The sequence below is a fragment of the Oncorhynchus tshawytscha genome, linkage group LG21 (genome assembly GCF_018296145.1).
Source record: "Oncorhynchus tshawytscha isolate Ot180627B linkage group LG21, Otsh_v2.0, whole genome shotgun sequence".
Lineage (NCBI taxonomy): Eukaryota > Metazoa > Chordata > Actinopteri > Salmoniformes > Salmonidae > Oncorhynchus > Oncorhynchus tshawytscha.
In genome coordinates, this window is record NC_056449.1 from 25,484,087 (window position 1) to 25,498,164 (window position 14,078).

General features: G+C 39.0%; 1 protein-coding gene across 1 annotated transcript; it reads right to left on the reverse strand.

Annotated features, from left to right (window-relative positions):
- Positions 1-5,405: 5,405 nt before the first annotated feature.
- LOC112220665 (ribonuclease-like 3) lies at positions 5,406-7,483 on the reverse strand. Its single transcript, XM_024382496.2, has 3 exons — positions 7,000-7,483; positions 6,510-6,576; positions 5,406-6,078 (listed from the first exon to the last, which is right to left on the reverse strand). Exons 1-3 carry the CDS (start codon positions 7,099-7,101, stop codon positions 5,633-5,635), a joined length of 615 nt encoding a protein of 204 aa, XP_024238264.1. The 5' UTR covers positions 7,102-7,483; the 3' UTR covers positions 5,406-5,632.
- Positions 7,484-14,078: the final 6,595 nt, after the last annotated feature.

Consider the following 14,078-nt stretch of genomic DNA (forward strand, 5'->3'; position numbering starts at 1 on the left):
ATTTTGATATCATTGGAAGATTGACCATAAGAGACTACATCTACCAGGTGGTCGCTTGGTGTCCTCCGTCGCAATTATTGCGTAATCTCCAGCTGCAGTATTTTTCTGTTTGCTTCTGATGAGAAGCCAACTGCCACCACTGATAGATTATCAAATAGATATGTGAAAAACACCTTGAGGATTGATTCTACGATATTATGGAGCTAATTTGGAAAAAGGTTCGGCGTTGTAATAAGTGACTGCATTTTCCGATCTTTTTCTTAGCCAAATGTGATGAACAAAACGGAGCTATTTCGTCTACACAAATAATATTTTTGGGAAAAATGAACATTTGCTATCTAAGAGTCTCGTCATTGAAAACATCCGAAGTTCTTCAAAGGTAAATTATTTTATTTGAATGCTTTTCTTGTTTTTGTGAAAATGTTGCCTGCTGAATGCTAGGCTTAATGCTATGCTAGGCTATCAATACTCTTACACAAATGCTTGTGTAGCTATGGTTGAAAAGCACATTTTGAAAATCTGAGACAACAGTGTTGTTAACAAAAGGCTAAGCTTGTGTTTGAATATATTTATTTAATTTCATTTGCGATTTTCATGAATAGGAAACGTTGCGTTATGGTAATGAGCTTGAGGCTATGATTACGCTCCTGGATACGGGATTGCTAGAGGTTAACAAGGATGACAAGAAAGCAGTCAGAAGTAAATTCCATCTTCATATTTAATGCAAAATCTTCAATACTGAAAATCTAGTGTTCTTCACAATAATTTCATAATGTACTCTATATCAAGACAGTGAATGACTGTTAAACAGGGCCAAACACAGAAGTTTAAAAATAAATATGTATCATTTATACTTCATCACCTACCACTATCCAATTTTGTTCCATTTCCCAACAGGATCTCCCCACATGTGGCTACAGCACAGTAGTAAGTCCAAGCATCAGAGTCTCAGGGCTCTTCTCACACTCATCACTCCTGTTCCCAGGGGTGTAAATGACTCCTGGATGGGAGTCTCCTGATCCAGCTCTCAACCAGTACATGCTGTGTTCTCCCCTAGAGGTCTCAGAGAGTACTGAACACTGTAGAGTCACAGAGTCTCCTGAATGGACTGGGTCAGACTCTGCCTGTTGCTCCACAGTCTTGGAGTTGGACTGTGAACCTACCATACACATTTGTTTTTCATTTATCCCAAATGTAACACTATTTCAACCCAATATCTTCCTATTAACAATGTTTTTTGTGAAGTGGGAAAAAAGCAATAAAGTAAAAAAGTTTGAATTATTGTTATTATAGACAGGACCCAAGAGTATTACCACATGCTTATTAAGAAAACTTAAAGAACACCAGTTGAAGTCATAAAATCAAATTAGTTAACTAACGGTTATTAATTAGTGACAAGATAATTCATAATTACTGCGGACGATAACAAGGGATGCATTTCCAAATGTCACTTTATCGGTGTACATGGCTGCACAATAATATATAACTGAATAAATGAGCGTTTCCTCTGAAATTAGCAAGTTAACTCTTGATGCTACCCATCCCGGATCCGGGATCGTGACTACGGCTCAAGCTCATTAGCATAACGCAAAATGCGAAAAAATATTCTTAGAAATATTTAACCTCCACACCTACACAAGTCCAATAGCTCAAATGAAAGATAAACACCTTGTTCATCTACCCAGCAAGTCAGATTTCTAAAATGTTTTGAAAACATAGCACACATTTATATTAGACCACCACCGAAACAAAAGGCAAGCGGTGGCCATTTTGTCCCAGAAAATATAAAATTTAAAAGTAGGATTAAAAAATAAATAATTCACTAACCTTTTGAAAATCTTCATCAGATGACAGTAATATTACATGTTACACAGTACATTTTTTTTTTTTTCAATAATATGCCATTAATATCCATAAATCTCTGTTTACAATGACGACATTTCAAAAATGCTACTCAAAATGTCCGGAGAAATTATGATAGCTCCGACAGATAACATCAGATAACAAGCAATAAACATGACTAAATATACATGTTCTACATATAGTTACAAAGATACACTTCTTCTTAATACAACCGCTGTGTTACATTTATTTTTAACGTTACAGAATTCGTTCACTAGTCTATGCTATGAGTCGGCGCTCAGATATTAGCAGTGTCTCCTCTACGTTTGGAGTCCACAGAAACCCAAAATAACCACATAAATATTCCCTTACCTTTGATGTTCTTCGATCAGAAGACGTAGAAGGAGTCATACTTACCCAATACATCGTTTGGTTTCAAGTTGTGCGTCTTTGTATTAGCATATGCTAACAGCTTCAGCTGAAATGCACCCAAAATAACTTCTGCTCCTTCTGGTCCCGCACTCTTGCACATCAAATCTTCAAAATTACATATTATATGTCGACTAAACTGGTCAAACTAAGTGCAGAATCGAGCAAAATGATGTTTTTATCATGTAAAACAATGATCATCGCGAACAAACGAACCGGCTTCAACTGGTGTCTATTGGAAAAGAACGTTCCCAAATCGGCCGCGCGCAATAGAGTGCATGTATGTGAGAGTGAACCGGGCATTTTCGCCCGCCAAAGGATGAGGGAGCTCGAAATTCAAACAATGAACGTGCCAATTGAAAGCAGACATAGCGCTGAACAAATACATACTGTTCCCAGATCGGTAGCTGCCTGGGAAGGGTGGGGGCGATGACGTCAAAGTTGACCCAACTTTTCTCTTGACAAGAGAGAGTTTGGGAGAAAGGCTGCCCTGAGAGTTCTGCTTTACATACAGACATAATTTAAACGGTTTTAGAAACTTTAGAGTGTTTTCTATTCAATAATTATTATTATATGCATATATTAGCAATTTTGGAAAAAATATTTTCAGTTTACTATGGGCACGCACTTCCTCCAACGGGGCAGTATTGAGCCATAAGCTCAAGAGGTTAAAACATTTTCTCTCATGTATTACATAGTTATGCAGAGGATCTGTAAACCCCTCCTTGTATGTCACATTACTTGAACTTGAATTGTACATTGAATGACTTCAGGGTACTTTCCAATAACATGTTTAAACCAGGTGATTGGACACCTTCAAGGGTCAAACGTTCCCCAAGCTTAACAGTCACTGTATTGAGATGGTCACTGACAGAATCTGTTGAAGAAACATAAAATACTACACATGTTGAACTAAACTGAAAATGGGTCAATTATTTATTAACCCACCTATAATGAAAATGATAAATAGTATAATCAAGCATTGGGTCATACTTACAGACTGTATTGACCAAGAGGAGAAATACACATGGTTGGATCATCTTTGCAGCTTCAGACTACCAAAGAAACCAATACACAAACCTGTCTCAGGTTAGATGGTCTGTGGAAGGCCAACGTCATCTGGAAGACAGATTGCTACATGGGGCTCAGAAATATTATGCAAGTCGGTTGATATGAAACCTTTTATAGGCCCAGTTTATGGTTAATGAAGTGAACAATCCATGGAAAACGTAAAACATGACAAAGAAGGAGCCATGCAGAGGTACAAATGATGCTAGGTATAGGTCTGTCTTATTTCATTTCATTTCATTGTCAACTACAGTATGTCACATTCACATAGTTGGCAAAATGGCTTTTTGGTCTTAATTTAAGGTTAAGCATAAGGTTAGGAGTCTGGTTAAGATTAGGGTTAAGGTTAAGGTTAGGTTTAAAATCAGATTTTAAGGAGATAACTTGTAGAAATGGGCGGGGTTTATAACTTTGTGTCTGTCGTAACTAGTGATGACTCAGAAAACGGGTTCAAGAGTAACAGAAATGACATTGTCCTGCAATCAAAGCAACCACTGTAAATGAATACAAATGTGGTATAAAAGATAATCTATCAAAGGAACTAGAGTTTGAGGATGAGGTCATGGGTGGGGGCACCACACAATGCCTCTACAAACAACAACACACATCCAGGTATAAACAATGGGATTTCCTCTGGATGAACTGGTGGAACAGTTTGATTTGATTGTTAGGATGATAAAAATGTTGTCTTCTGTTTTTACTGAATTTAATAGTAATTTTTAAAAAACTTTATCTTATTTGCAAGAGTGTTTTCAATTCAGGGGATTTGGTGGAAAACCTTTGTCAATCAAGCATAACGCTAATTGTAACGTGGAAGTTCTGTTTGCAGTAAGGTAGGACTAACACACATGTACTTTTGTTTTGAATTAATGCACATTTGTTTACTGCTAGTTTAACATTACAGTGAAGAGTTTTCAGCCTATGAATAGTAGCAAAGTGTTAGTCGTAGTAGTAATATATTTGACTGCTCATTTGCAGTCATAGACTGAATTTCACACCAATTTACAATCACATAATATCATCAAAAGTAAAATCCTAAACTATCACAATACTTTAAATATAATACAATGTTCAAATATGTTATAAATACAAAACAACAATTTTCCAACAACGTGTGGGGTGGCAGCTTTAAAAAAGTCATCATTGGGGTTCTTAGGTAAGCATTTCTTAGGCACCTGGACTATATGGTGAATGCATTGATCCGTTTAGTGAAGTATGGGATGAGAGAGTTCTAATAGCGGCCTGACAGATATCATACAATATCATGGCAGCTCAGTTAGTAGAGTACGGTGCTTGCACACCAGGATAGTGGGTTCAATTCCCAGGACAAACCGTGCGTATAATGTGTGCAAGCATGACTGTAAGTCACTTTGGATAGAAGCATCTGCTAAACCCACACTGTCCTAACACAGTTTTTGGATAAAGTGCCATCCCGTCTATTCAAAATCTTACATTTACTTTAGAGGCCCAGTGCAGTCAAAAATGTGATTTTCATGTGTTTTATATATACAGTAGTATATATTTCCACAGTATGAGGTTGGAACAATACTGTGAAATTGTTAAGAATTATGACAATTCCCTTTTAATGAAAAGCCTGCCTGAAATGTCTGCCTGTTTCAGTGGGATGGAGCAAAATTCTTGCTTGAGAAATAGCCCTTTGCTAAGAAGCTATTTTTTTTCTGACCATTTTAATTGATAACAATCAGAGTAAGATACTTGTCAACCAGAAATTATTTCATATTGAGATAAAAACTGCTACATTGGACCTTTAAGCGCTTTGAGGTTAGGCTTCTATTAGATGGCAAAGTGTCAGTCAGAGACATTTGGCAATAAGATGCTTATAATTTAATCCACAAATATCAATATAATATCTTAAATGAACACGTTTTATGAATTTGATGAAATAATCTTGAAGCCCATTCTAAAACCGTATGGGACTTGAACCAGGAAATAGGAAGGTCTTTCCCAGAGATGTCCATGGTTGCAGCTCATGTAAAGTTATTGAAACAGTACGATTGGTCCAAAATCCCCATACCGAAAAACAAAACAGGACACAACAATTTGAGTGACAACTTTGTTATTTTATTTCACAAACCAGTTTAGTTGAGTTACGCTTGGAAAGTAGACATTACAGGAGACATGCAGTTTTGGAGACAGTGTTGCAATTGTTAGCAGAGATCTAGTTGTGAGCAAACACTCCTACACTCATTTGCTAGCCACAGTAGCGCTGCCTTGTCAATAACATGTCTCCAGTTGTGCTTACATTTAGCGGTGACACACCTTTCACATGTATTCACTTTCCATCCGTAGTGCCAATATCAACATCACCATCATAGTGCACTGGCAATTTTCTTTCACATGCAATGATAACATTCTTAGTGGCCGAAGATCCCTTGTATGTACAATTGGGATGGGAATCCCCACCTGTACGTGTACATATGACTATAAAGAAGGCATTGTTGCTTTGAACCAGATTGTTTCCCTGCGGTGTGCCACCACCAGTGCAGATTTGTATGACCTGCTCTGGATTGGCCAAAATGAAGGTGTTCTTCACTTTGCATTTTCCATCAGGCCCGTTCAACTTCAATAATCTCATCTGATTCTCACACGCCTGGGTTGTCATTTTCCCAATGACATGTTGTTTTAGGAAGTGTTTATGTTGTTGGTCGACGTTGGCCATCACTGTAGCACACAGCAACACCAGGAACAGGAAAGCCCTCTGGAACGTCATGACTAGATCTTAATGGAGAAACAGGAGAGATGAGTCAGACAGGGTGGTAGATGAATGCATACAGTATAATACTATGTTAGCCATCTTCCAGTAAATGCGGTATGCATACCAGCAACGTTCCATAGTAAATGTAGCACCCACCCCTTCCCCTCAAATTGAGGTTCTGTATATTTTCTTAAAAACTGTGAAACACCTTTCTGTAAGGGGAGAGTTAAAAGTGCTTTGTGTCCCAAACAATTCATTTATACCGAAAACAAGACATGTGATTTACAGCAATGCACTGTGTTAAAAACAGTTACATACTAAGATAAAGTAGAGCCATCATAATCCAAATTATATATACTGTAAATTACACAAACATGATCTACATTATATCATTGAAATCATATTTTGGTTACAAAGATGTGGCAATATTTTACTTGAGAGAGAAGCCATTTACCTCTGACAACTGGTTTCAATGGCCTTTGATGTGACTGGTTAGTTGTTTTCTGTCCTCTCAAGTATCTCTACAGATACAATACAGCATTAATCAAAGGCAACAATCTTCAGATACAGAGCTATTCTTTAATGCTCTAGCACTGTAATGCTCAGGCAATTACATTTGACCTGTTTGTGATGAACTTAGATGTTGGTCACCCTGACACCTATGGTAAAACATTGCATGGATTAAAAGGGTTTTAAATGAACTATTAGCTTTTTAACTATTAACAGTCAAGTCTTCCCCAAATATCTGCCACAGTGAATCAAGAGAGACTTCATATTAGGGTGCCTTCAAATCAAAACTCATAAAATACATGTCTGACAGCGGTGGGGAGAAATGATTCGGTTGAAATGCTGTTCTACATTTTCAGGTGGTTGACCGATATGTCTTTACAGCTTTTCTTACGGACAGCGCAACACAACCCTAGAAACAATCAAGTCAATCTTACCTGTCTGCAGTGAGCCTTCTTGTGTGGTCTTGTCTTGATGATTATAGTCTCTTTCTCCCAGAATATGGTAGAAGGTACTAAACCTGCTTGATTTATATACATATGCTGAAGAGGGACGTTCTCATTTCAAATAGTAAAATCAATATTTTAAAAAATATTGTAAATACAACAGACACTGTTCTCAGTGGCAATTTGAACATGATAATGTAGGTGAGGCAAACAAAAAAGCTATGATATGATAAAAGCTTTTGATATGCATCAAAACCACTATACTACACTACACATTGAATGCAGCATAATAAACAATGGCAGAAAAAGTTGAGCCACACAGAAAATACTTTCCTTACAAATGGTACCAAGAATATGCATATCCTTCCTTCAGGGCCTGCGCTACAGGCAGTTAGATTTGGGTATGTCATTTTAGGTGAAACATTTTTAAACGGGGGCTTTCCCTAAGAAGTGAAATGGATTTCCATTCAGTTCCAGGGAATTGGCAACATGTCCCAAAAAATAGAACCAGTTTCAGAGAAGTGACATCATCGCAAACAACATATAGAGGACAGAGTTCTAGAGAATTAGAATCATTGTACTGTTCTGTTCTGACTTTTAAACTTGAAAATATGAAATATCCTTTTTCATGTCACTGAATGAGAGAGAAGAATGTAGAATGTTTACATTCTACCAGGATACGTTCTTTTCAGACCTCAGTGTTCCTATGGGAGGAGAAGAGACACAAATTAGTATGAATCAACATGACAGCCGCGAACTGGGGAGGAGTGAGCAATTTGGGCAGAGGTCAGGTTAGATGAAGTGAGGAACAACATATATCACTAATCTACTGGATAGCAACAGAGGTGTATTGGCTGTTCAGATGTGTAAGAAGGGGCTCAGCATAGGATAAAGGGTTAAATACCAGTGCTGGTGTGAATTTGTTCCTTGGTTGTGCAGCAATATGACCCAATGAGTGAATAAACCTGGTGCGAGTTTTACTAATTGTCCATGAAATGTTATAAGGTTCATTTAGAACCTAACAGTAGATCAAATATAGCAGAACCAGTTTCAGAGAATTTGCATCATCACAAACATACTGTATAGCGGACACACTTCCAAAGAATTGGCATTATAATATGGCTATTGATGTGCCAAGAGGAAACCTAGATAAAACGAGAATACGCTGGGACAGCGTGACAGAATTTGAATATCCAGAATCAACGGGTTTTCATTGACTTCAAAATGACATCATCCAATTCACCAAATCGTAGATAAATTTAGGATGTGAAATATGAATCGTACATTTTTTTATTTAAAATTTGTACAAATTGACACATTTTTTATATATATTCACACAGCATGCCACAAACCGAGCAACACAACAACTAAACGCCTACAATACAACACATTCCCCAAGGTGATCAACATATGGTTTCCAAATTTAGTCAAACACTTCTGTTTTTTGTTCAATTATAGAATATACAAAATCCGATGGTATGTAGCTGTAGATAGTTCAGTCCCCTAGTTTGTTATTTAGGGTGAAAATGAGACTTTCCAACTGATGACTATACCTTTTTTTGCAGAAATTAGACCTAGATTACTAAATGTTCTCTGATATTAATCACCAATACTTACATTTCCCAATACACAATAATTGAGATGGATCACTATAAATTCCTAGTCACAATGAAATGATGTGTCATACATTATCCCAAAATGGTTTCAGTTTACCATTAGACATAAAGCATAAAGGCATAAAGTAGGCATAAAGTATGCATATTTTCCCACCAGTGGTGTTTCCACCAAATTTACTTTTGCCGATAAAAAAGTGGTTGATGACGTAATGCACACATAATGTACTTTTTCCCTTAAGTTCAATGTGTTTCCATTGCATTTTAAACTCCACCCTTGTACGTGATTGATGGATTACACTGAAAAATATATATAAATCCATTTAAAAGATTCTACTGAGTTACAATTCATGTAAGGAAATCAGTCAATTGAAATACATTCATTAGGCCCTAATCTATGGATTTCAAATGACTGGGAATTGTCACGTTTGTTGAATGGAGGAGACCAAGGCGCAGCGTGATGTGAATACATTCTTCTATTTATTAACGAAGAAACACTAAACAAACTATACACAACGACCGTGAAGCTAAATATAGTGTTGAAACAGGCAACTAACACAGACAATAACCCACGAATTACCCAAAGAATATGGCTGCCTAAATAACGATAAACAGCTGCCTCTGATTGAGAACCAATCTAGGCAATCATAGACATACAAAACACCTAGATAGTAAACAACCCCATAAACATACAAAACCCCTAGACGGTACAAAAACACATACATCACCCATGTCACACCCTGACCTAACCAAAGTAATAAAGAAAACAAAGAATACTAAGGTGACAGGAATACAGATAAGAATCTGTTGGTCACAGATACCTTAAAAAAGGAAGGGGCGTGGATCAGAAAACCAGTGTAACCACCATTTGCCTCAAGCTGTGCAACACATCTCCTTTGCATTGAGTTGATCAGGCTGTTGATTGTGGCCTGGGGAATGTTGTCCCACTACTTTTCAATGGCTGTGCGAAGTGGATATTGGTGGGAACTGGAACACGCTGTCATACACGTCGATCGAGAGCACAGGAATTGTGTACAGCTCCTTGCGATATGGGGCCATGCATTAATATTCTGAAACATGAGGTGATGGCGGCGGATGAATGGCACGACAATGGGCATTTCCTTTGATAAAATGCTATCGTGTCTGTTGTCCGTATCTTATGCCTGGCCATACCATAACCCCCCACCCCCACCTCCACCATGGGGCACTCTGCTCACCCGCACAACTGCCCGGTACAGTTGAAACCGGGATTCATCGTGAAGATCACACTTCTCCATCATGCCAGTGGCCATCGAAGGTGACGCAGAACTGCAGTCAGGTCAAGACCCTGGTGAGGAAAATGAGCACACAGATGAGCATCAATGAGATGATTTCTGACAGAGAAATTTGTGCACAGAATATCAGAGAAATAAGCTTTTTGTGCATATGGAACATTTCTGGTATCTTTTATTTCAGCTCATGAAACATGGGACCAACACGTGTTGTGTTAATATTTTTGGTCAGTATAATTAGTAAGGAACTCCCCTCACCTGGTTGTCTTAATTTAAAGTAAAATCTCAAAACCCGCTGACACTCGGCCCACCGTGGAATGAGTTTGACACCCATGGGTTGTGAGTGTATGCTAGTTTACATGATGAGATTATTATGGATAAGAGAGCATTTTTTTATTTGTCAAATGGCAGTCAAGCATTAATCATCATGTCACCAGAATTAGGCCGTCAATTTTTATTGGAAAGTAGCATCAAGCTCATCACCTTAATTTATTTAATCTATAGCCTAATAAACAGCATGGTTTCTCGAGTCGAAGTTGGGTCGTAGTGGAAGGAGGACCACACAATTTATCATTACGTGTCTCCAATTTTACTTCAATTTGATGGATATGATATCAATATTTACGCATGAAGGCATTTCCACCACCATTTCTCACATAATTAATTTTACTCACTCAAAAAGATCCCACCATGTCGAACGAACAAATTATCTGTTGCCATTTTTAAATTGGCCTTGAAACTTCCTGTTTCCAACATAGCTGTCATTATTTATTTAAATGGTTACACACTTTCTTTCCCATTTCCTTTTCTACTTCTCTCATTTTATGTATACCCCATCTCAATTCTATTCAATTCAAGGGGCTTTATTGGCATGGGAGAAACATGTGTTAGCATTGCCAAAGCAAGTAAGGTAGATAATATACAAAAGTGAAATAAACAATAAAAAAAACAGTAAACATTACACTCACAGAAGTTCCAAAAGAAGAAAGACATTACAAATGTCATAGTATGTATTTATACAGTGTTGTAACGATGTACAAATGGTTAATGTACAAAAGGGAAAATAAATAAGCATAAATAAAACGCACTAGACGACCAGTTCTTATAGCTTTAAGCCATACCCTTACCCTACTCCTCCTCTATTCCTCTGGTGATGTAGAGGTTCATCCAGGCCCCGCAGTGCCTAGCTCCACTTCCCATTCCCCAGGCGCTCTCATTTGTTGACTTCTATAACTGTAAAAGCCTTGGTATCATTCATGTTAACATTAGATGCCTCCTCCCTAAGTTTGTTTTATTCACTGCTTTAGCACATTCTGCCATCCCGGATGTCCTAGCCTTGTCTAAATCCTGGTTTAGGATGGCCACCAATAATCCTGAAATTTCCATCCCTAACTTTAACATTTTCTGACAAGGTAGACCTGCCAAAGGGGGCGGAGTTGCAATCTACTATCCAGGTCTATCCAGGTCTGTGCCCAAACAAATCGAACTTCTATTTCTAAAAATCCACCTTTCCAGAAACAAGACTCTCACCGTTGCCGCTCAAAGCATCCTTCACTCATGCTGCCAAACATACCCTCGTAAAACTGACTATCAGTCAAAATCGGTAGGATCCTTGGCGATGTCATTTACAAAATAGCCCCCAACACTCTACTCAGCAGTCTATCACAGTGTCATCCATTTTGTCACCAAAGCCACATATACTACCACCACTGCGACCTGTATGCTCTCATTGGCTGGCCCTCGCCTCATATTCGTCGCCAGACCCACTGGCTCCAGGTCATCTATAAGTCTTTGCTAGGTAAAGCCCCGCTTTATTTCAGCTCACTGGTCAACATAGCAGCACCCACCTGAAGCACACGCTCCAATAGGTATATTTCACTGCTCATATTTCACTGCTTTATTTCTCCTTTGCACCCCAGTGTCTCTACTTGCACATTCATCTTCTGCACATCTATCACTCCAGTGTCTAATTGCTAAATTAAACCACTACGACCTATTTATTCCATTGCCTCCCTAGTCTTACCTCTTTTGCACACACTGTATATAGATTTTTTTCTGTTGTGTTATTGACTGCACATTTGTTTATTCAATGTGTAACTCTGTGTTGTTGTATGTGTCACACTGCTTTGCTTTATCTTGGCCGGAGAAGAAGGCTTATGTTTTACATGTCCATAATCAATGGTGTTTTTTGTTTGTTTCTTTGTGCTGTTATTAACTTATTTTTTTACTTATTTTGTACAATTTGTAGCTGCTACCGTCTCTCATGACCGAAAATAACTTCTGGACATCAGAACTGCGATTACTCACCAGGAACTGGCAGAATCCTTTTTTTTCTTTATCGAGTCCGACGAGCCCGACGAGCCCGACGTGAATAACATACTTCTTTCCGGGAACAGGCACAGATCCCCGTCATTTGCGTGTAGAGAAGGCGGAGTAAAAGGTTCTGGAGGACGGGCTGCCTTTTGAGAATTTGTTAGGCAATTGAACAAGCCCCCACTGCCTTCCATTCTGCTAGCAAATGTACAATCTTTGGAAAATTAAATAGATGACCTTCGCAGAAGATTAAACTACCAACGGTACATTAAAAACTGTAATATATTTTGCTTCACAGAGTCGTGGCTGAACGACGACATTATCAATATAGAGCTTACTGGTTCTACGCTGTAATGGCAGGATAGAACAGAGGTGTCTGGCAAAACAAGGGGTGACGGACAACATATTTTTGTAAATAACAGCTGGTGCACGATATCTAATGAAGTGTAAAGGTTTTGCTCGCCTGAGGAAGAGTATCTCATGATAAGCTGTAGACCACATTATCTACCTAGAGTGTTTACATCTGTATTTTTCATAGCGGTCTACATACCACCACAGACTGATGCTGGTACTAAGACCGCACTTTGAAGGAGCTGTATCCGCCATCAGCAAACAGGAAAATGCTCACCCAGACGTGGCTCTCCTAGTGGAGGGGACTTTAATGCAGGGAAACTTAAATCCGTCCTTCCAAATTTCTATCAGCATATTAAATGTGCAACTAGAGGGAAAAAACTCTGGACCACCTTTACTCCACACACAGAGACGCATACAAAGCTCTCCCTCACCCTCACCCTCCATTTGGCAAATCTGATCATAATTCTATCCTCCTGATTCCTGCTTACAAGCAAAAGTTAAAGCAGGAAGCACCAGTGAATAAATAAAAAGTGGTCAGATGAAACAGGACTGTTTTGCGTGCACAGACTGGAAAATGTTCCGGGACTCCTCCTAAGGCATTGAGGAGTACACCACATCAATCATTGACTTCATCAATAAGTGCATCGATGACGTTGTCCGAAGAGTGACCGTATGTACATACCCAAAACGGAAGCCATGGATTACAGGTAACATCCGCACTGAGCTAAAGGCTAGAGCTTCCGCTTTCAAGGAGCGGGATTCTAACCCGGAAGCTTATAAGAAATCCCGCTATGCCCTCCAACAAACTATCAAACAGGCAAAGGGTCAATACAGGACTAAGATCGAATTGTACTACACCGACGCTCGTCGGATGTGGCAGGGCTTGCAAACAGTTACAGATGACAAAGGGAAGCACAACGGAGAGCTGCCCAGTGACACGAGCCTACCAGATGAGCTAAACTACTTCTTTGCTCGCTTCGAGGCAAATAACACTGAAACATGCATGTTGTGGAAGACTGTGATCACGCTCTCCGCAGCCGATGTGAGTATGACCTTTAAACAGGTCAATATTCACTAGACTTACCAGGATGTGTATTGTGAGCATGCGCTGACTAACTGGAAAGTTTCTTCACTGACATTTTCAACCTCTCCCTGTCTGAGTCTGTATTACCAACATGTTTTAAGCAGACCACCATAGTCCCTGTGCCAAAGAGCACTAAGGCTGGTCATGGTTCACATCAACACCATTATTCCAGAAACCCCCAACCCACTCCAATTTGCATACCGCCCTAAGAGATCCACAGAGGATGCAATCTCTATTGCACTCCACACTGCCCTTCCCACCTGGACAAAAGGAACACCTATGTGAGAATGCTATTCCTTTACTACAGCTCAGCGTTCAACACCATAGTGCCCTCATCAATAAGCTGAGGGGTGCGTGCTCCTCCCTCTGCAACTGGATCCTGGACTTCCTGACAGGCCGCCCCCAGGTGGTAAGTGTAGGTAACAACACATCCAC

Excerpts from the sequence above, each read along its gene's own strand:
- LOC112220665 (XM_024382496.2), bottom strand. The coding sequence starts at position 7,101 with ATGTATATAAATCAAGCAGGTTTAGTACCTTCTACCATATTCTGGGAG. Across the intron at positions 6,577-6,999 it reads AGAAGGCTCACTGCAGACAG|AGATACTTGAGAGGACAGAA; the intron begins GTAAGATTGACT and ends TTGTATCTGTAG. Across the intron at positions 6,079-6,509 it reads ATTGAAACCAGTTGTCAGAG|ATCTAGTCATGACGTTCCAG; the intron begins GTAAATGGCTTC and ends TTCTCCATTAAG.